This window comes from Micropterus dolomieu, linkage group LG07 (genome assembly GCF_021292245.1).
Source record: "Micropterus dolomieu isolate WLL.071019.BEF.003 ecotype Adirondacks linkage group LG07, ASM2129224v1, whole genome shotgun sequence".
Lineage (NCBI taxonomy): Eukaryota > Metazoa > Chordata > Actinopteri > Centrarchiformes > Centrarchidae > Micropterus > Micropterus dolomieu.
Window position 1 is genome coordinate 29,276,080 of NC_060156.1, and position 22,957 is coordinate 29,299,036.

The 22,957-nt window shown below is 41.7% G+C and overlaps 1 protein-coding gene across 36 annotated transcripts in view; it reads left to right on the top strand.

Annotated features, from left to right (window-relative positions):
- Positions 1-22,957, top strand: part of clasp1a (cytoplasmic linker associated protein 1a) — an 86,243-nt gene that overhangs the window by 57,840 nt on the left and 5,446 nt on the right. For 3 of the 36 annotated variants that reach the window (XM_046054685.1, XM_046054689.1, XM_046054721.1), the window contains 21 exons: positions 2,428-2,535; positions 3,041-3,067; positions 3,797-3,961; positions 6,183-6,341; positions 8,304-8,407; positions 9,781-9,804; positions 10,415-10,659; positions 11,716-11,779; positions 11,943-11,945; positions 12,085-12,248; positions 12,513-12,591; positions 12,708-12,851; positions 13,793-13,888; positions 16,099-16,248; positions 17,480-17,586; positions 18,437-18,562; positions 18,953-19,100; positions 19,292-19,538; positions 20,353-20,415; positions 21,957-22,201; positions 22,631-22,759. In XM_046054685.1, the coding sequence (XP_045910641.1) occupies positions 2,428-2,535; positions 3,041-3,067; positions 3,797-3,961; positions 6,183-6,341; positions 8,304-8,407; positions 9,781-9,804; positions 10,415-10,659; positions 11,716-11,779; positions 11,943-11,945; positions 12,085-12,248; positions 12,513-12,591; positions 12,708-12,851; positions 13,793-13,888; positions 16,099-16,248; positions 17,480-17,586; positions 18,437-18,562; positions 18,953-19,100; positions 19,292-19,538; positions 20,353-20,415; positions 21,957-22,201; positions 22,631-22,759 (2,597 nt within the window). Of the gene's footprint in view, positions 1-2,427; positions 2,536-3,040; positions 3,068-3,796; positions 3,962-6,182; positions 6,342-7,462; positions 7,526-8,303; positions 8,408-9,780; positions 9,805-10,414; positions 10,660-11,715; positions 11,780-11,942; positions 11,946-12,084; positions 12,249-12,512; positions 12,592-12,707; positions 12,852-13,792; positions 13,889-16,098; positions 16,249-17,479; positions 17,587-18,436; positions 18,563-18,952; positions 19,101-19,291; positions 19,539-20,352; positions 20,416-21,956; positions 22,202-22,630; positions 22,760-22,957 lie in introns of all 36 variants that reach the window. The other 33 variants (XM_046054693.1, XM_046054697.1, XM_046054690.1 and 30 more) reach the window with 29 other exon arrangements.

Below are 22,957 nucleotides of genomic sequence, written 5' to 3' on the forward strand. Positions count from 1 at the left end.
TCTGTCATTTAGCAAATAAAGTGTTCAGAGAACCAATGCTGGTAGTTTAAGGACAAAGACGTTATAGTGCAAACTGGAGGCAAGACAAAAGGCTAGTCTAAAAAAGTGTGAATTAATTAAGCTAATTTACGATAATTTTGCTATCCCTGACTTACGTAAGAACAGAAACCCTCAGAATAAACACTGCATTTGAAGATATGTACTCAGGAATGAGCCACTATCTATCAGGAGGCTAAATGATCCCGTCATCATGAGGTATTAAAACATTTTCTCCTGTAGTCACTGGCTTTTATGGGCATGACTGGGATTATTAATGACTTCTGAGGCTGTCATTAGACTGTTCTGTCAGCAGGAACTGTTTAAATCCTACGTTGACACTTGACAAATTGCTGTGATGAGACTTAGTGCGATTAATGGTTTCACTAACATTTTAAGCCAATGGGGAATGTTTAAGCCACTTCCTGCCACCAGATATAACATTTACTGTAATCTCTTTGCCATGCAGAAACTTCTCTCCCTCGCTTGTTCTTATCGAATGAGTCAACGTAGCTCCATAATGTCCATTACTAATGATGATGAGGCCCCTTGCTTACCCACTCACTTCTGCTCCTGCTGCAATTGCTACTAATGTCTTCCTCTATACCTCTCCTCCCACTCGCTGCTGCACCACCTATCTTAAATGCCCAAAAGATGGCACTCCTGGTAAAAGTGATGGTAAGATATGTGTGTGTGTGTGTGTGTGTGTGTGTGTGTGTGTGTGTTTGTGTGGGTGGGTGGGTGTGTATGTGTGCAAATTTCACAGAGAGCGCAGGAAAGTGAAGATGTACGAGTGTGTCTTTTTTTTGTCAGCTCTCAGGGGCTACTCGTTTACATCCTTTATCTGTGCCCTCTTTTCCTCTCTTTATCCTCCCAAGTAGTCGTCACTTATGTGGATCTCTGCATGGACTGTCTGCATGATTTCCTCGTCTGACTGTAACCCTAACAACTGTATCCATCAACTCTGTTACTTACACAGCGATCAAGTCCGACCTTACTGTTTCACACTGTAGGGTTGTGTTTAGTTGATAGAGGAGGTTGTTTTCTTCTTTCTTTCTTGGTTTCTTTATTGCTCCACAGAAACTGATGCGCCACTCTAACAGTGAAATAAACGGTCTAAATCTGGTCAAGGTCTTGGACTGTTCTGTGGTGTGTACCATGTAGCATAAACCTGAATGAGAATCATACCATCTGTTTTGTGGTATTGTGTAAGGTTTCATTCTACAGATCCCTTTTTTGTGGTCAGTCATCCACAAATCAAATCAGCTAGTTGTCAGTTTAGAACGATCTGAACAAAAGAAGCTTGCCCACCGCTTCACTGTAGGGAAAAGCAATGGAGTCTGTGGTAATGCAAATGAAACTGAGTAGAAGATCAGGCAGACTTTGGCACAGTATTATAAATCTTGATAAAGTGGAGGGGACATAGTGTAATACCAGAGCAACATGTTCTCCCCACAGAGACTTATTTTTAGCTTGCTGTGTAATTCTTGTTATCACACACACTATTATTTCTGGCACGTTGTGTAACCGGCTACACTAGGCGCTCTAGGTGAGATGGCCTTTGTCCCCCAACTTATTATGAAATCCTCCAATGGACTCGCAGACTCACTCATCATCACAGTGATTGTTTTTATCACACTTCACATTTTATGATGTTTATTTTTGGCCAGCACATGTTCGTAATCTGTGTTTAACCAAAATTCAGTGTCTGCTGTCAGTGAGTCTCTCAATTTTGGGCAAAATGTTTTATGTTTCTACCTTTAAAAACAACTCGTTAGCATTTCTCACTAGCCTTTTGGCATGCAGCTAGCTGCACCCATTGGTTTGAATAAGGAGGGCTAGTTGACAAAAAACAAGTTTTATTCGCTTAACTTCCAATACAGAATGTTATTCTACTCATTGTAGGAAGTCAGTAATGTGAAGATGGGAATATTTTCAAAATCTCACAGTATTCATTACGTTTGCAGGTTCTTTTTCAAGCACAGCATATAGGCATCTTCACAGGACATTCAGGGATTGTCTGTCTTTCTCCAGACCTGGGTCAGAAAGTTTGCCAATATTTCTTATGGTTTGTTTTAGCACATAAAGGCACACAGGTGGCATGTGACACAGGTATTGAAGTCACTTAACTGGTGCTTTTCTGTGGTTCATGTCTTAGCTAGCAGGTTAAAATGAACGCTGAGAATTATTTGCAAACACTAATGGACCCAGATTTGTCTGTTTCCCTCCTGTGTGTTTTCAGAGAGGCTCTTTCCCCTCATTCTGTCTCCCCAGATTTTGTCGTCTCCAGCATCTCTGTCTAGGGTTGGGGTGAATTTCAGTCATTCAAATGGATTTGACTCCCACTGCCTCTCTTCCCTCCCCCCTCTGGCTTCTTCCCTTGTCGTCCAGGTCGTGTTCGTACAAGGAGACAGAGCTCGGGCAGCGTGGGCGGGGCCAGTACCTCAGTGGTGGACAGTAGGGGGCGCAGCCGAGCCAAAGTTGTCTCCCAGTCCCAGCGTACGTATATACACCCCACACATGCTCTCATATGGTGAAGTTGTATTGAAATCAGAGTACACATTCAGCGTTACACAGGTATGAATGTGCATACTGCATACCTATCTGTCACTTTCATATTTCAGTATGATCTTTGTCTGCATTGGCTTTAAGATCATACTAAATGTTTTGCTGTTTCTTGTATGTGATGTTTCTCATGCCCTACAGCAACCTGAAAAAACTTCGAGTCACTCACAAATCTTGTGTATTTGTGCAAGTGTGCCTACATGTATCCACAGTATGTGTGCTTGTGTTTTAAGTCTGTAAATATAAGTGTGTGTGTGTGTGTGTGTGTGTGTGTTGGTATATATATATTCTTGAGATCTGGCAGTGATCAGTACACAGCATACATGGTCACAGCAGTCCTGAGTGCATGCTGGGTAAAATCAATAAGCACAACCCCTTCTGTCTCATTTTGACCGTTCTCGATCTCCACCCTGTCCTGCCTATTGCTTCCATCACCCAGGATCCAGATCAGCCAATCCCATCAGTGGTAAGGCCTCAGCATCATCCAGTCACAAGCCAGACGTTTCATCCCCAAGCACCTCCCCCCTAGCGCACAGAGATTTGCATGCTGTCCCTTTTTTTTTTAGCCTTTTCCTTTTTGTTTCACCACCTACAGTAGCAGCATGATTAGCTCATGTGTCGTTTTATTTTTTTACTTTTCCCCCACAGTTTGAGAAGCCGTATGGAGTTGGACACGTTTGCTGTCAAACATTTTGTTGTCTTTGTGGCCTTTGTTTTCACTGTTGAAGCGTTGTATGTTCCCACTGGTGACTGGTGCCACAGTAAATGTCTCCCCACAGCACAGTTAGTTAGAACACAGTTCTAGCCCACCTCATCCTGTGTGTGTCTAGACTGTAGCATCTGTATTTGTTCATTCAGACTTTAATTTCTTGTGAAGTTCTGTTTGCCTCCAACTGTTGTGTTGTCACTAAAATAGCATTTATTCATTCAAATATAACTTAATCTGTTAAATACATGACATAGGTTTATACTCCACGCTGAGATTAATACAAGTAGGAGAAGACATTATAATGTGTCAGATTAACTTTGCTGTTGCTGCACTGTCCCAACAGCATTGGGTCTGTTGATACAGGACATGTTATTAAAGGTTGTACCCCTCCCTTAGCCTTTTCCCAGCCGGTGTCTCAGCCACTGTCAGTATAGTCTAGCCATGCTGCATATTTTAGTGTTTGTTTTATGTACTCTGTCCCAACAGCCGGCAGTCGCTCCAGCTCCCCAGGCAAGCTGCTGGGGCATGGCAGCTACGGCCGGATCCCTCGAGCCACGGTGTCGGCCTCCTCGACGCCGGCAGACAAGCGCAGCAAGATCCCGCGCAGCCAGGGCTGCAGCCGTGAGACCAGCCCCAGCCGGCTGGGCCTCGGTAAGGCCAGGAGCCCGGCACACACTATTTTAGCACAAGTCCGTCCCTTTCTTTAGTAAGCTACTGACTACAGGACTACTGTCTATGTGGTATAAGTCTGAAACAGTGAATTAATGTAAATTACTGATTTGCTTTTGTGTGGTGAAGGAAAAACAGGAAACTGAAATGCTATATATCACAGTGTTCTTTTCAAATCCACGCCATTAAAATAGCAGCATTGTGAAAAGACTCAGCCATGAGCGCAGCACTGACACGTGCACATCACTGACCACACAGGTGTGCTCGTCACCATAAAGCGCATCGGCACATGTACTCATAAGTAACATAACACATGACACAGGCTTATGTAAACAAGTAGACCTGCACTTTCTTATCTGAACTTCCTGATAAAGAGAGAAACTCAGGTTTCTGTTTCGTCCTTTGAAACTGCAGCATTCTCATTTCCTGTACTCAGCACAGATAGTGTTGCTGTGGATCACAAAGCATTGTTGCCTTATTGTGTGCGTGGACAGTGCAGATGACAAAGACGATAGTGTCTCTACCTATGATGGTATTCACTTCCACTAGTTCTCTTGTCATCATGGTGTATAGTTTTTGTCTTCAACTAAACATTCCTCACAGATCTATCCTAATGTGTGATTGGTTGACGGGGAGCGGATGGTTATGGGTATGAAAAGGCATGAAAAATCTATGCCCCGACAGTAAGAGATGTTTTTTTTTTTTCTTTTGAAACAGAGGGTGAAATCATGTCAAGTAGAAAAAGAAATGTTCTGGTTTGGTAGTCATACCCATTAGGGTCAAACAGAGTGGCTGGCTAACGCCGCACAGAAACCTAATAACATATGACTAGTTACTCTGTACATCCCAGCAGTTGATGGGTAGGTGCCAGGCAGAGTCATACCTCTGATAGTTTGATTGAACATCCTTTTTACTCATTTGTCAGGGTTCGATTGATGGTCGTCTTTAATGGACTAAAAATCTTTTTGAAAAAAATGTTCATGCGCCATTGAAAAATTGTTTCAGTAAGAGGACATGTTGAATGTTTCTGATTCAGTGCAGATCCTTCAGTTTTGTTCAACCTATCTGTTGCAAAAAGAAAGTTTTTAGTAGTGTCTAGCACCGGGTGCGCTAGTGTTTTGATGAGGGGACGATACTAGAGCCCGACCAACATGGGATTTTTAAGTCTGATACCGATTTTGATATTTGGATTTTAAAATCCGATATATCGGACAATATTCTTTTCCCCCTTTATTTTAAGAAATGCATAACATAAACTAAGATTATCCCTAACATTTGTTATGTTGAGACCATACCCAGATACCGTGACATAATGCAGTACAAAAAGAAACCTTGTTATTATTATAAATAGTACTAAGTGCAGCAAAATATAAGAGTCAAATGTATAAAACTACAGAAAACATTTTGTATCTGATCTGATATATATCTGAATATATTAGTACTACTACTAATGAACATTAAATTAAACAGTGTATGTATTGTGGGGGCCTGCAAAACAGAATCTATAAAAAAAATAACTATTATTTTTTTTTTTTTATGTATGTGGATGTTGTCACACGTTAACAGCTCGAGTTGCTCTTTAGAGTGTGCAAACTGTCTAACCTTTACTAGCAGTTTGCTGTTTGACCACTGACTCACCCAGCGTTCTGCCGCTGCTTCTACTGTTTCTTTTCTTCTCTCAACTTTAATTTCTTCTTTATCTTCTTTTTATTCTCCAGTCTATCTTGCTCTCCCTTTTAGAGCTGGGAACATTAACATGTTGTTATTATTGCATTAAAGCATCTAGTTGTGCTGGGATGCTCTGCCATGCGAATTCCCTCCTGTTGATGTCCTATTTAGTAAACAGTAATAGATTCTGGAAACTCACAAACAGCGAGGGTCAGTCTCTCTTCCAATGATTTGTACTGCGCGTCACATACAAAATTTTCAAGACAATTCAAGTTCGGCGGTGGGTGGGCGTGTGCGTGAGGCGACCACTTCAGCTCACTCTAACAGAGGACACTTGCTGAACATAGATTGTTTATGCTGCAAACCTTTGTTGGGTGTAATAAATATTGCATCCTGGAGGCACAGTCTGCAGGGCTTTATACTTTTGGTTTTCTTCTCTCATAACCTCTACCCTTCTTCTTTTCCTCATTTCTGACTCACCACACTCCCCCATGAACGAACACTGACATTCCCACCTAACTTGTTGTCCTGACAGCCAGCCTGTGTGGTAAAGCTCTTCTTCCCGCTGCTCTTCCCTACCGCACGCTAGCCCGGAGCCGCATTCCCCGACCCAGCATGAGTCAGGGTTGCAGTCGCGACACCAGTCGCGAGAGCAGCCGCGACACCAGCCCTGCTCGGGGCTTTGCTCCTCTGGGTGAGTACCGCTGAGCTAATAGATGTCTGGCCTCTTCTCCCAGTGAGTGTCCCTGTCTTTACCAGATGCTCACACAAGCCTCCCTCCTGTTGTTGCGGGTGTAGTGTCGTATGGCCATTCTACCGCCTGTCTTTGACTGTGCATGCACTAACGGTATCTTTCAGGGGTTAGGGAAGATTACTGTTCCGTGGGGGGTGCAACATATTACTACTGTTATTTATTGTTTTGTTCTTTGATGAAGAATCTTCAAATGTATCTTCTTTATTTTGGACTGTTTTAAGTTTGGTTCATGCGTTTAAATAGTTTCTGAATAGTTTCTGTGTTCAAATGTTGTACCATCAATAAAGATTGTGGCCAGCTGCTGAAGCTCTCATACTGTTGCATTCTGGGAAGTGATGTCTTAATTCTGGAGCCGTTGCTTTGTCATCAAGGAATCTAGAAAACAGGAGTTTTGAAGTATGTCACCACTCAGCATGTCACTGCTTTAGTGCTTAGTTAGCTTAGCATGGGTCAACTGCTTCTTTGTTGTTGTTTCTGTAGACCAGATCAGTCTAAGAGATGGAGCTGTTGGTCATTTTTAAACTCTCCAGACTTGAAACTGAAGATTGCTTCTATACGTTCTGTTTAAGTAAGCCTTATTTACAGCAGACTGATGAATGCTCACCAATGAATTACACTTCCTCCTTATTTTAGGATTTCTTATTTGTTATGAAGGACAAAGCCACCCCCTACTATACTGTACTGTAATACAATTCATGTAGCTGTGAACCTTTTTACACTGCAGAACTAACTGAAATCATCTTGCCAAGTCAAGCCACATCTTAATCTTTTTATCAAAACAAGAGCAAGCAGTGATTTTGGTTGTGGAATTAGCAGGTTATTTCTAATCTGCTTCATAGAGCAGAAGTCAAAGGTTGATGTAAATATCAAGCTAGAGCCCTCATACATTTATTTTTCAAACTAGAAGAAAAACATGACAAAATCAGGTCAGTGAAATCTAATGTCAGTGCAGCAGTGTGACAGCGGCTCCTGAGTCTTACCTCTGAGGTTGGTGTTCTACCTGTAGTCTGTGTCTCTAACCCCCTGGTCTGCGTGTCGGCCACCTCTCCTGTCCCCTGCAGCCTCCCGACGTCACTCCCGTTCAACCAGTGCTCTCTCCACAGCTGACCCTCACAGCCAGTCAGGTGACCTGCATGCCCAGCCCTCCCAGCCTCCCAGTCTCTCTCGGTTCTCCCCCAAATTCCACATCTTAGAGGCAATAATGCCTACTGAACCAGCATGCTTCTGTGGTTGTGTTAAGTGTTATGTCTGCAGGCAGCATCCATCATTCACTTACTTTATTTCCCCTTCAGAGTATTTTAGAGCATTTTATTCAGTATGTTAGCAAACTGGGAAGGTAAGGATAGTCAAGTTGTATTTGTTTGGCATGCAAAGGGAAACATTATGTGTTCATGCTTGTCCCTTAATCACCACTTTGCATTTTCAGTGCCTTATATATTTCTGATTTTAGCTGTGTTTTTTGTGGAATTGTGATCTATAGCCTTTATGTGCCTCTGGCATTTTAATTTGTAACATATAAGCTCATATTTGTTGGTTTTCCTCTTTGGTGCATAGTTGGTGGTCTGTATGCTTCATCTCCCAGGGAAAGGGCATAGCTGTAATGTATGCCTGTGCTTTTGCCTAAGAATTTGGTCATCCTCTATTTGGGTTTTTCTTTTGTCACGTGTCTTTTCACTTTGCTTTTGGTGGTTGGAGACCTTGAGAATATTCCCCAGTAGTGATCTTTTCAGCTCATTCATTTACAGTGTATTGCTTTAAATTCAAATGAGTCCAAAAGAAACCGTAAGAAAACCATCCTTTGCTTTTGTCCAGTCAGGTAAGTTACAATGGCCACATTTCATTTACTGCCAAGCTTCACTCACCGTCTTCCTTTACCTTTTTCTTTCCCCGCTTCCCATCTAGACCGGTATGGTTTGATTCACCAAGCAAGAATCTCTGCGTCAGTCAACGCCATGAGGGTCCTGAACACTGGCACAGAGGTGGAGGCAGCAGTTGCTGATGCTCTGGTAAGATGCTGTGGAATCTTTGCCTTCAGGACAACACATGTTAACAAGTGTGCTGTTATTTAGAGGGTAATGCTGTTAAAGCAGGCACTAAAACAAGGTTTTTATACTGACATGACTAAAATAGTATAATATTGGTTAAATTTGCATCTTCTTCTGCCACTTATCTGGGTCCAGGTCACATAAATTGATTAAACATGATTAAATATATGACTATGAATTATTGCTAAATACAGCTGGGAAGCACTGACAACATTTTTATATAAACGTCAATAAATACTTAATAAATAATTGTAGGCCTTTTTGTCCTGACTCTTCCATCATTCTCTGAACAGTATATAAAAAAGCAATTCTTGAGAAACGACACAGCAACGATGCTCACAACTCTCCTCCTACTATAGCAAACAACAGCATAATTTGGCAAAGTAGAAATAAGTTAAATGTCCGTGGGCGAGTCATCTAACGTGACCTGGCCACCACATCATGGCTGGAACGGCTGGAATAGTGTTGCATGGCTCGGCCCACTTTGTTTCCCATTCACAGAGTCGGACTGTGAACAAACACTGGATTGTTTTTGGCTAGCGGACCGTGAGGAGATATTCACAAAATTTGACAAAAAGACTAGATTTAGTGATCCCACCTTTAAATAGGGCTCAACTTTGTACACTGGTTAAGGGGGTTTTGCCATTAATGAGCAACGTTAGACCCCAACTTTTGGTTTGCTCATTGTTCTGATGGAGCACAGTAAGCATTTCTCTGCAACATACACCAGTGCGAGTTCTTTACTTTGATTAAAGACCTAGATCAGTCCTTCCTGCAATGACTGGTAGAACACACTTGCCATTCTTCCATTGATTTTGCTTTCTGATTTTCAAACATGGAAAAACAGGCTGGTTGCTGAAATCTCGTCTAACTCCAATAGCCAAGCAACCAACACCAGTTTGCAGAATAATTTATTCTTTTTTATCTGCAACACACACTTCATAACACATTTTAACTAGTCGCTCTGTTTAAAGTTCAAGGCTCAGCTGATTTTGAATGAATGTTTTCCAGACTTTAATCCTTTAATGTAGACTAAGTGAGCAGAACGTAGTCAACTTTTGTAAGGGTACCGGCTGGTCTTAGAAAATAAATGTATGTTCATAGATGCTGAATATCATTAAGCCTAAGGGATACTTTAAGATGCCATGTGTTCCTTCTTTTCTTTATTCTGACCCTTTATTAAGAGTTTCTGAACCATTCCCACATCAGTTAAAATGTAAAATGTCTAATTTTGTCCTCTATTGCATACCCAGAAGGACTGTACTTGTTCTTTGTTCCCCCTTTAAATCTCCCTTCTCTCCTCTTTCCCTCTTGGTTGTTTGTTACCATTTCAGCTATTAGGAGACTCCAGGAATAAGGTAGTTGGTCATTTTACATACTGTTCGTATATATCCACGCCATCATGCACTAATCAAGTTGAGAAAACAGTGATGCAGCTTGCCTCATAATATTGGCTCATGGCGCCCCTCCACCCCACCCCCCTTTTTATAGATTTTGTAAACAAAATTCTCCCTTGAATTTTAAGCTCATCGCATCCCAGTTGTGTGCTTTTATGGTACCCTGGCAAAGTTTAATTTTTTTCACATTGTGTTATTAATGTATTGAACTTCATTGTTTTGGTACATTATTCATATGTCTGTATTTCTTTTTTTCAAAAGTCCATGAGATTAAATATGCTCTACTGTTTGCATTTGTAGTCAAGACCTTTGCTTCCTTGTGGCACTGCTTGACTGGCTTTTAATGTTCATTTAAAACAAAAGTTACCCTTAAACCTAAAAGTATCAGAAGAAAACATGAAATGTACAGAAATCTGCATGGCTACCTGATGCAACTGGCAACCTTGTATCAAAGATTTCGACCTCATGGCTGAGTTTATTTGCCTCAGCACATTTCCTGCTGAGACAGGGTAACATTTAGGTACCATACTGCGTGTCGTACATTTTCTTCACATTCTTCTTTCTTTCTCAGAGGAAGCCGTTGAGGCGGAGGTACGAATCACCGGGGATGTACTCTGATGATGATGCCAACAGTGACGCGTCCAGTGCTTGCTCTGAGCGCTCATATGGCTCAAGGAACGGTGGCATCCCCCATTACCTGCGCCAGACAGAGGATGTCGCGGAGATCCTGAACCACTGCGCCAGCTCCAACTGGTCAGAGAGGAAGGAGGGCCTGCTGGGCCTGCAGAATCTCCTCAAGAGCCAGAGGGTACTGAGGTGGGTAATGTTCAGCTTGCTCAAGTGTTACCAAAGGCTGTAACTATGTGTCATCTGCTAAACAGTAAAAGCAGCTGTTTGTGATTGTGTAATAGCTCTGAACGATACGGCAGACATTAGACACTCGAGTTTGAGACTCGGACTCAAGTCCGACTTAAGTCGCGCACACACACTGACTTCAGACTCGACTTGAGACTCATCTTCAGAAGACTTCAGACTTGACTCAGACTCGAGGTGCGGGACTCATGAACAATGTTTATTTTTAGGAAACTTCTTCTTAGTTTGCTGTTATTCCACTCCCTCCGTTACCTATAACCTGCCAACACGTAGTATCAGCTGCGCACAGCCACACATGAGTGAGGACAACAAACACCGGCAGATGCTGTGCCATTCATCATCCCCCATCAGTCTGGGGGATGTGTTGACTTACATAGTCATTAATTGCAGTGCACATTACATGGTTGTGCTCTGTAAGTAAAAAACAGGTTATAGTTACAGAATTCCTTATAGCTATGCAGGTTTATAAGCAGCCTGGATTGAACGCAGCAGGTGATAGAAAATTCTAGCTCAGAGACTTGAGACTTGACTTGGACTCTAGCTCAGTGACTTGAGACTTGACTTGGACTCTAGCTCAGTGACTTGAGACTTGACTTGGACTCTAGCTCAGAGACTTGAGACTTGACTTGGACTCTAGCTCAGAGACTTGAGACTTGACTTGGACTTGTGAGCATCTCTGGTGCACATCAAGTGTACTGTGTTAGTACTTTTCACGCACCTACTTACCTGGTCACACGTGAACTCGCACTTAATTGCCGAATACCTCCAAGCGTGGGTATGGGGGACAGACCCGTTGTCTTGAACTATGCTGAAGGGATAAAAGTGACTAGATTGTCAGAGCATTTCTTAGCACCTACCTTAGCTTTGTAGACACATGAAATAATGTAAATATTAAGCTCTGCTTTGGAAGATTCTTGGACTTTTAACATGAGAAGCAAATAGAACTATTTGGCAATCCCAGCCATGCTTTACGTCCTGTTTGTCTTCTGTTTATTGCAGCCGAGTGGAGTTGAAGAGACTTTGTGAGATCTTCACAAGGATGTTTGCAGATCCACACAGCAAGGTAAAGAAGATGAATTGTACCAAATACTCTTCACAACTAATTATTATGATGAAGTGTAAAAGCATGGTATCCAAAATACAGCAATAAACGATGAAGCTGTGACTTTCTTGAAACTAATGAAGTGTGTCTTGTTGCATGGTCTGTCTTGCTGTGGATTTAACAGAGAGTAAGTGTGTTTTTTTTTTTTTTTATCCAAATTACTACAGACGTGAACCTAAATCTGACTGAACGCGAGCAGTTAAATATTATTTTAGTCAAATTGAGCTATGCTGTGTAATAATTTTGAACTGTGCACATGTTGTCAGGTGTTCAGCATGTTCCTGGAGACTCTAGTGGACTTCGTCACAGTACACAGGGAGGACCTGCAGGACTGGCTTTTTGTCCTGCTCACCCAGCTGCTGAAAAAGATGGGGGCAGACCTGCTAGGCTCAGTCCAGGCCAAAGTCCAGAAGGCCCTGGATATCACGAGGTCTGAAACACAAGCCAGGCACCACGGTTACATTTGGAGAGATAGGCCTCTTTAGATTTCTGTCTTTGAGTTTCCCATAAGTAATGTTTCTTTTCTAGTTTAAACTGTCACAGTTTGTGTTGTGATCTCAGTGGTCAACTAGTGTATATCTTTGAGCTGGTTGGTACTCAAAATCAATCTCATAAACTAAAGCTTGTTCGATAATGTATGAGATAAACCGTCTAATACTAAGCAAAAAGTGAACCTCTCATTTCTTATCTTCAGGGAGTCCTTCCCATTTGACCAACAGTTCAACATTCTGATGAGATTTATCGTCGATCAGACTCAGACACCTAATCTCAAGGTAAAGTCAAATGAGAAAGACTGTGATTGTATTTACAGCCAAGATGATTTAGATTGGTTAGTGTGATTAATACAACGTAAGTGAGACACGTGACCAAATGTTTGTTGTCTCTTTAGGTTAAGGTGGCCATTTTGAAGTACATCGAGTCCCTGGCTCGGCAGATGGACCCCACAGACTTTGTCAACTCCAGCGAGACACGCCTGGCCGTATCTCGTATCATCACCTGGACCACTGAACCCAAAAGTTCCGATGTCAGGAAGGTAGGCCATGGTTTTCATCCTGACAATGGGAAAAGTCTTTGCTTAGACAAAACCTAAACATGAAGTTTCCTCTAGAATGATCTTTTTTCTACCCTTCTTCACTGCCTTTTTAAAATTCATATTCATTCTTATTTTCAATAGGACGTATCTATCACTACATGATTTAACTTTTTAATCTTAATCATTGGAGTGATTAGAGAATATTAACATGTTATTTTAGTATTTGGTCAAATAAGGTGTGATACAGGAAATAATGGTTAAATCCTATGGTCTAATGTCACAGTTCTAAACCAAGGAAATTTAGGGTACACAATTAAATTCTCATGCTTCCAGGTTAATGAAGAGAGGGCACATTAGCTCTCACATTACAAAGACATCTTGTCTTTTAGGTTCTTTTGTTTAGCCTCAAGTGGGTAAGCAAACTTGCTAACAGCTTAGAGACTTGTTTAGTATGACTTTCATGAATTGGTATGAAATTAGATTAAACTGTTAATTGATTTTAGAATATTTATCTTCAGAACAAATCCATCATTCCTAAAACATAAATGTTTGCTTGGCAACCAATCAGAGGACACACTCGACAGCCAGTGGCATCTTGTACCGCCACAGTTTTTTTTCATTTGTAGTCTTCAGCCTGTAGTGTTTGTTTAGCAGCAGTTAATAGGACACTCTCTGTGTGACTAGCCTTGGATCAACGGCCCGTTATCTTCCACTTGTCTGACCCGCGTCATGTTAGCCGTCTGTGTCCCTTCTTTTTGTTTGTCCGCTGCTGTTCTTCTAAATGAAAATCCTCACCTAGTTTTAGGGCCTCACCTCTAGGCAAGCTGAACAAATATCTAGGATGGAACAGTTGAAAGATCAGTTGAGTATTGCATCCATATGTGATGGCGGAGGACCTGTGTCATGCTGTAATGCCCATTCTGCCTTGCCAATCTGCCCAGACCCTTCAAAACTGGGTGAGCGAGGAGCTAGCTGGCAGGTCCAGTACTGCAGCCTTACTGTCCGCTGAGGGCAACCAGGAAGAAAGGTGTAAGCAGGTAGAGCCCGCGCCCGCAGCCAATCACAACACGACACGATAAGCACGCAATGCCCCGCCTGCCTGGTGCCTAACCAACACCTTCAACACCGTGAAAACTTGAGTGTGGCATCTCTCACTCACCTCAAACATTTACACTCCAGCTATTTTGCTGTAACAACCTAAAAATCATTCTGTGCTTTGCAAATAGACTCACCAAATAGATTAAGTTTTTTTTTTTTTTTTTTTTACAGGAAATGCTTGTTGCTTTGTATGAATGGACTTTTAAGCCCATTTAATTGCTCAACATTGAAGTGAATGCTGTTTAGTTACTACTGTGTGCCTAACACATTTTGTTTGTCTGACTCACCTTAACAGCCTCTCATCCACCTGCATACCTGCATGTTGTTAACATTTTATTTTTGTAAAAAGAGAGAGTCAAAATACATATTAAAAGTAAAGTGTTCGTGTTATATCTGTATGTAAAATGGCAAGTAGCAGTATTCAGAAGCTTTACATAATTCTTTTGCTTTTGTCCAAAGCAACATACAATGAGTGTGCTCAAGCCTGATAGGAACAAGTGCTAGATGTCATTACAAAGTGCTGAGAGTTCGATCTTTCCACAAATTAAGCACTTTTCAATCTCCCCTAATTATACACACTCAGTGGCCACATTATTAGGTACATGTGTACAGTCTAATGCAATCCAATGGAACTTGTGCCATAAAGTCTACTTTTATGATGTAACATTGAGATGTTAATTCCATTATATGTTTGAGCACTGAGGTCCGAGTTATTGTTAGTGTTGTACTTAACAACTGTTCTACTGCATTATATTCAGAGGTTTCTAATATTATGCCCCCCTAATGTATGTAAATGTAAGGACACAAAATTAGAAACACCTTTTCAGTATAATGTAGAAACCTTATGACTGTAGAATTCATGGCAAAGTTGTTGTATTAAATTGTAATTGATTGTACAGGTGTACCTAATAAAGCGGCCACTGAGTGTATATACTGTTACATGTTTCATCCCACTTGAGTTTGCTGGCCTGATGTACAGAATATAATAATATAATATATATTATAATATATAATATAATCAGTTCAGTATATAACCCAATAATTTTTCAGTCATATCTCAGCCTAACCTGAACACTCAGACATCGATTAATCCACTCAGCAATCACTTCAGATTTTGCCTCATAATAATCACATATTAGATTTTTCTCTGTATCAAAAGAAATCATGGTGATTCTTGTCTGGACTTCCATGTTTACAGCAATCAGGAACTGCTGGTAGCTAATAAAGCATGACGTGAGTCACGGTGAAGCTTCACCAAAATACATATATAAGCTAAATCCCAAAGCTAACTCACTGACACATTGCAACGGTATACTTAACATTTACATTACCGAAGCATGACGGAAAAGAGAAGGGAAAACAACAGGAGTGACAATAACCAATGTTTTATTCATTCTTTTGGTGGCATATAGTGACAGTGACATCTACCTGTAAAAATAGATTTTTTTTATTTATTAACAAGAAAAAACAGCTAAGGGATAACAAGTCACTAACCGACAAAAATGTGATGGTTGTCCCTCAAATATCTGCTAGAGTAAAAAGACCTTTTCGTTTCTGTCTTCATACAGTATACTGTCTTCTGATGAACCAGAGATCTTCTATTCCACAGCAACCATAGCAAACAAGTACTTTCTACAGCCCCCCTCAAGTTTGATCTGCATTCACTTGCATGTTGCAACACTGATAGAGCCTGAGTCATATGTCCTTGAATAGTTGTATACTTCTTTAGTTTTCTGCTGACTGCAACGTTGAACACTCACCTTTTTAACAATTTCTTTCTACAGGCTAATGTACACGTTAGTCCACCAAGAAGTGAACTGTGGAGCTGAAAAGCTGGTTTCCGTGGTTTTAGACTTTTATTGACCTTTATTAACGTTAGCCTTTGCATTGGATTGGTCCTCTGTGGTTTTACAGATGCTGACCATGTGGAAAATTGTCAAATGCTACAGCAATTCAGTCACAACCTGGATTATCTGAGCTTTATATATATATATTTTAAAAAATGTCATAATGGCTTCTCTGACTCACTCTGGTGAAACTGCTGTTAGAAACACATGGTCAAGGTATTTCTGGAACCAAGGAAACCGTCTGAACGTTTTCTAATGCATTGTGTCCTCCATCCTAACCTGTTGTACTACACTGCCTCCAGGCGGCCCAGGTGGTGCTGATCGCTTTGTTTGAGCTCAACACCCCAGAGTTCACCATGCTGCTGGGAGCGCTGCCCAAAACCTTCCAAGACGGAGCCACCAAACTGCTGCACAACCACCTGAAGAACTCCAGCAACACCAGCAGCAATGTGGTAAGTCAAATGAAACACTGTAGTATTTCAAATCACTCATACTGGGAACCTGACCCAGGCTCACCTGAGTACCTGGTAAGGGGCCTAGGCTCGTCAAGCAACCTGCACCTCTTTTGCCTCTGTTACAGAACTTTACTACCTATTATCCAAAGAAAAATCAACTGGACTTGTTTAAAAATACTAGAAGATGTTTCAGCTCATCCAAGAGACTTCTTTACTTCTGAACTGAAGAAGTCTGTGAAGGTTCTCAGTCATCCAGGTCATAGTTATCCAAGAAAGGTTTAAATCAAGGGCAACCAGACTTGGTTAAAGATACTTAAAGACGTTTTAACCTGTTATTGTTTATTGTTCTGTTGCTTTGAGGACCTATGAGCTATACTGTGAGTACTAGCAAGTACTAGTAATAACTGCTTTAGATTGGCTGGACCATTGGTCAGAAACCCCACAATCTTGAAGGTGGTTCTTACCGTTGTTACCTTATGCAGCTTTGTTTAAACTCACTCTGTAGCAGCTCACCTTTCCTCGGGCTTGTTGCCTTTTAGCCTGAATAGTAGTTTCCGGTTATATACTGCCCTACGTGTGTGGATTCAGGACTAAAGTATAATATGACTTTAGGTTATTGTCTACTGTTTTGGCAAAGGTCATTCTCTGTTCATTTTGACAGGATGGCCCCGCCCCTAGTTTTTTTACCTAGCCTGCTAGGGCTCACGAATTTACCTTTGAGTGGCTGGATACCGCCTGCTTCTGAGGGTTGTTTATTAAGGAGGAGGAGATGGGTATATATAAGAAAACATCCTTTATTAAGTTCTCAACAAAGGGTACAGATGATACAGTGGTTGTACAATTCCTGTTAAGGGACAAAGTTATATGTTAGTTACTGTATATGGTATAAAAGTTATGGTATAGTTATTCCTGCAAATCCAGTCTTGTAAGCCTCGGTGAGAACTAGAAGGTCTCTGAAGTGGTAATATCTTCAAAATTTCTACCTTCATATATACTAGGCAGTAAGAGTAGAGTTTTCATGGCCCTATTTGTGCTTCCTCTTCCCTCCCTTTCTTCGAGAGGCAACGTTCAGTTCTACAGAAGCCCAGCTCAGACGAAAAATTGTGTATCAACCATCAAAGGAGACCATACAGTAGTAACGACAAAGCTAGATGCTCGTAGATCAGTAGGACCATCAGACAGCAGCGTTGCGACATTTATATTTCTTTATTGTTTCTTTGCCTTCCAGGGGTCTCCGAGCAACACCATTGGCCGGACGCCGTCGCGCCACACCCCCAGCAGAACCAGCCCCCTCACCTCTCCCACAAACTGTTCCCACGGAGGGCTGTCTCCAAGGTAGCCAATCACCGATCTGTTATTAAACAGTTACCTACAACACACCGCACCTCCTGTCCTACTGCATGGCCGTGGTTTAACCACATGGATACTGCTGCTAACTGACTAACGAACTAACGCGGAACCTAGGAGGCGGGTTGGTAGGAGCATCACACTGAGTGAGTTGCTCAGAGAGGTTACAACACATCCTTTCTCCAAGCATTTTTGGTAGAAATAAAGAAGCCAAAAGTTTTTCGCAACATATCAAATACAACCCACAACTGATAACATTTTTACTGCCTCACTAAAACATTTGATAACCAGACTATTTGATGTTGTCATACAAGGCTGTTAATATACAGTAGACAACAGGGGAGGTCCATGCACCTTTTTACCTTTTTGTCTCCTGTGTCAGCGTAATGTGGACCCCTGACTTATAATTACGCTTCCCTCAATATAGTGTGTTTCTCTCTGACAGCAGCTCACTCGCCTGATGCACTGGACAGTCATTTTATCTGCCACCCATACACATATTGTATCTTCTGGTTGTAATGACCTTAGTTGAACTTAAAGTACACTTCATATTGAGCGAAAACATGTGGAAAATGGCCCCTCACTCATGATGGGGACAATTCTTATTTTATGTAAAGCTGACTTAGTGGGATTCCACTACTTTCCAATGCTCTCCTCTGAATTAACACTTTCCTATAACCTTAAAGCTCAGACTAGTTTCTGTTTGTCTTTTCTCTTTCTCTCTCTGCACACTTGTTGTTTTCCTCTTCCTCCTCCCCTCCTCTTGTTGATTTCCATCTGCCTCGCTCTCTCACTCCTGTCTGTCCATCCTTCCCTCCCGGCTGCGCTGTGGCAACAGTCGGTTGTGGGGTTGGGGTGTCGACGGACTGTCAAAGCACACCCCTAGCCCTCCTCCTCCTCCTCCGCCCCACTCCACCCCTGCTGCCCCCTCCCTAAGGGTCCTGCGCAGAGCATATTCACCCAGGTAAAGAGGCGGGCTGAGACACAAAGGAGATTATTCCCTGAAGGAAGCCAGATCCTGATCCTTCTAAGTTGACAGTATCGGATCAGTTTTCATGTGTGTCAGTTTCTCACAGAATGCATATTACTCCATCATCTCAAATCAAATGAAAAAAATATTTATCAATTAATTTACACTGCTTCAAAGAATGAGCTGATGTGGTGTGTGTCCAATTCAAAATAGACAATGAAACGACAGTTTACATACACCTGGCCTTTCCCTTTCTAAAACCTAATCTAATCTGGCCAACACTTTGCATGGTGGCAACACTAATACATGCTTGTGTTTCTTCTCCAGATATGCTTGTCATGTAAATTGTGTGTATATTTCTTTCTGTGTTTGTGTGTCTGGTAGCATGATGGAGTATGACACCGAGAACATGAACTCAGAAGAGATCTACAGCTCGCTGCGCGGTGTCACCGAGGCCATCCAGAGCTTCAGCTACCGGAGCCAGGAGGACCTGAATGAGCCAATCAGACAGGAGGGCAAGAGGGATGATGCAGTATGTTGTAACATTTGCAACTTCTTCAGTTGTCTCTCAACTGAAGAATAGGCTTGCTATAATCATTCCTGCTGTTCATACTTGTCATTACCAGATCCTTTTATAATGTGCTTTCAATGTAAGTGATCATCATTAAAAACAGTGGCATTAATCCTGTCTCATATCTTCCCACCTACCCTTCTGTCTGACAGGCAGGACGAGAAGGCGTGTCGTCCTCTACTGGCTCTGACGCCCGCCTGGGCTTAGACATGGTGGAAGGGGGCCGCACCGCCTTAGACAACAAGACGTCACTACTCAACACGCCATCACCTCGCTCGTTCTCTGGGCCACGGGGCCGCGAGTTCGCTCCTTATGGCTACGGAGAAACAATCTGCACATATGACAAGAGCGCCCTGAAGGAGGCTGTCTTTGACGATGACGTGGAGCAGTTCCGAGACTGTGAGTTCATAACACCGGCGATGTAATTATCGCAGCAGACAGAACCATCTTGCATACACTTATCAAACTGTGGCTTCAACAGACACTCTTAAAGGCATTTTCTCAATTCACTTACAGCTGAGGTGCTCTGATACAGACAACTAAAACGTTTTGTTCTCTTTATTCAGTGTCTTACAGTATATACTTACTCCTGAGGGTCACAGTGTTTTGTGGTTTCAAGCTTAAGTGAAGAAAATCTGAGATTATTTTTTGTAGTTTTGAAGAAACTGACATTTTCATTGTTGTTGTTTGCTTGCTTTCTTAGTTCTGGTCAAAAATGTAAAGAGTGTCATGGGACAAGGACAAGTTGTGTCCACCTAGTGAGGCTGTGAAAGGAATTACAAGGCCACAAGCTTTCAGTCTTGACTTTTCCCTTATCATTCTGCATCCATCATTCCCCCATTGTGTAATGTTCTGTGTCATATCATTTTGACAACATAAATGAAGACACCTTACAAGGCTACCTCTGTTAAGTGGTGTTGACACCTCACCCACGATTGTAGCAATGATTTTTTGTTTTAGATTTGACTCTTGACTTGGTTAGTTGGCTGAAAATTACATTTCTACAAGATGACAGAAGAAATAGTGCCAGGAGGTGAACCTTTCTCTGCATTATGTTTACCACAAACTCAGGTGTGAGTCTGCAGCTCCTCCACAAGCCGGTCTGTGCGTCAGTTGTTGTTGCCGTCATCACATCCTTTGCTCTGCACCCTCCTGTCTCCCCTCTGTCCCTCACCTCTCCACCTCCATCCCTCCTCCACCCCCTCCTCTCCAGGCCGGCGTCAGGAAAGTGGTGAAAACAAGATGATGTTCCCCAAGGTCTTTGCTCCTGGTAAAGGTGCCTCCCCTGCCTGGTTGTTTTGCTGGCTGTCTTAGAAACTGACCGACAGACTTGATGACTGAACAACTGAGTGACCGACTATTTACTGACTGCAGCTTCACTCAACTCACTCTTTGTGCATTATACACTCAGTTCTCTCAATTCCATCACCATTTATCATGGTGTTCAAAATTCTTTTAACTCCACCTACTACCCGTGTGTTCACTAAGTCCAACCTGTCCTGCTTTTTCTGCAGAACTAGCTGGTGCGTTGATGCTTTTACTAACGGTTGTGGCATTCTCTGTGATTAACTGAATCTTTGCGTGGTTGTGTTAGTGTAATTAAGCTAATTTCATGTATACTGTTCTGGAGCTGCAGGTGTCTAGATATTCAGTTGTTGAGAAGAATCTCTAAAGATGTATTAGACATACTAACAACTACAGCAATTTAATAATCTATGTAATATAACACATAGACATTATGTCAACCTGAAATGGACAACCATTGACAAAATAAATATATAACATCTAGGGATCGATCCCTATAGGCAGCGATCAGCTGATTTTACTCACAGAGCCTCTGGCTTCAGCTGCGGCTGCTTCAGGTGTAGTTGGTTTGATTTGCGGGATTTGCAGCCTCTCTATTCCTCTGCTTGCTTCTTTAGACTTTTCAGTGTTCTTTAGGGACTTGTTTAATCAAAAGTTAGTTAGTCTTTCCTCATATACTACTACCTGTGAGAATGAACTAATTGGATGAGGAGCGATCTGATACAATTTCCAAATGTTTTTATGTAACAGATATTTGAAACAAGAAAAAAATAAAATAGATAACCTTGCTTGTCCATAACAACAATAAAAATAATAATAGGCTATTAATCAACTACTATGGCTTCAACAGGTGGCATTTTATTCAGGGTATCAAATGAAGTACTAGTATCAGTATCACTTTAAGGGTACTGGTTTTGGTACTAGTATCATAAAATTTTAAATGATACCCAACCCTAATAACATCACATTTTAGAATTAAGTTGCACAGCCATTCACTGTATAGACAAACTTAAATTTTTTATGTTCAAAACCATAGGCTTTTCAAGCCATTTAAAATGTGAGGTCATTTTTTGTCCCGTAGAGCTATGACTTTAGGCTGTCATTGCATGGCCAGCTTTAAACTTTGCTGTGCATTGAGAGACGTGTTCCTCATACAGAATGCACTACGCTGTCCATCTGTGCATCTTGACATCATGTCACTTTATGTTCAGCCTTAAAATTGCAACTTCCTCTAAACAAGTAAAAACGTGTATATTGAAATTACAATCCATTTTGTCGTGACAGACAGAATATGAGATATGACTTTACTTGAAAATATATTTGCATTGGAAACCAATTTTCCCGAAGCATAGGAAGTTTTTTCTACTAGTCTTGACACAATTGAAGATGAAATGACTGATGGATGACGCTAAGATTGGATCATTTTTTGGCCATGGCAACATGTCAGTAGCTGTATTTGTGATGCACAATATGATGTGTAACTTTTATTTCTCATCCTCTCTTGGCGAGCAGTCGGCCATGACCACTCAGACCTGGTGGCCGACCTGCTTAAGGAACTGTCCAATCACAACGAGCGTTCTGAGGAGCGTAAAGTCGCCCTGGTGGAGCTGCTGAAGATCACACGTGAAGACAGCCTGTCTGTGTGGGATGAACACTTTAAAACCATTCTCCTCCTCCTGCTGGAGACCCTGGGTGATAAAGACGTACGTTCTGTGATGGCTCTACATGTGACTCAGAGCGAGTGTGCTTCTGTAGAGGTTTGCTGATTATAGTACAATAAAACTGTTAATGTTTGTGTGTGGAGGATGTTGATTCCCTCTGAGCTTAACAGGCACCAGTGGGAATCACACTCCTGAGTGTATGTAAGGTAGGTATGTTTAATTCAGTTTCAATTCAATTCCAACAGCACAACAACAGCAAAGGTGGTAGTGGTGCAGATATCAATAAATATGAATAATAGTACTAATAATGACAATTATTAATGTGAATAATAGTAGGATAATAATAATAATTGTAGCAGTGAGGGAGAGGAGGAGGGAGGAGCTCAGTACATCATGGGAGGCAGCCTAGGCCCATAGCAGCATATCTGAGGGATGGTTCAGGGTTGTGTGGATATTCAGCAAGTATTCAAGAATGAAATAGCAGGATATCTCTACCTTTAAGTGATTGCCCGCTGTTTCCCCCAGCACACCATCCGTGCCATGGCCCTGCGTGTGCTGAAAGAAATTCTGAGGAACCAGCCAGCCCGCTTCAAAAACTACGCTGAGCTAACCATCATGAAGACCCTGGAGGCTCATAAAGACTCTCACAAGGAGGTACACAGCTCCCACATTAAAAATCAAGCTTAAAATACACAGTTTACTAATTATAGATAATGTGTTAAGAAACTGTTACCTATTTATACATCCAGCAGATACGGAGGAACATTAGTATTTATTTGGAGTTGTGTTTGTGTCCACCGGGAGGCTAAACAGCTGCAGAGTTTGTGTTGTGTTCATAAGATACAAGTTACT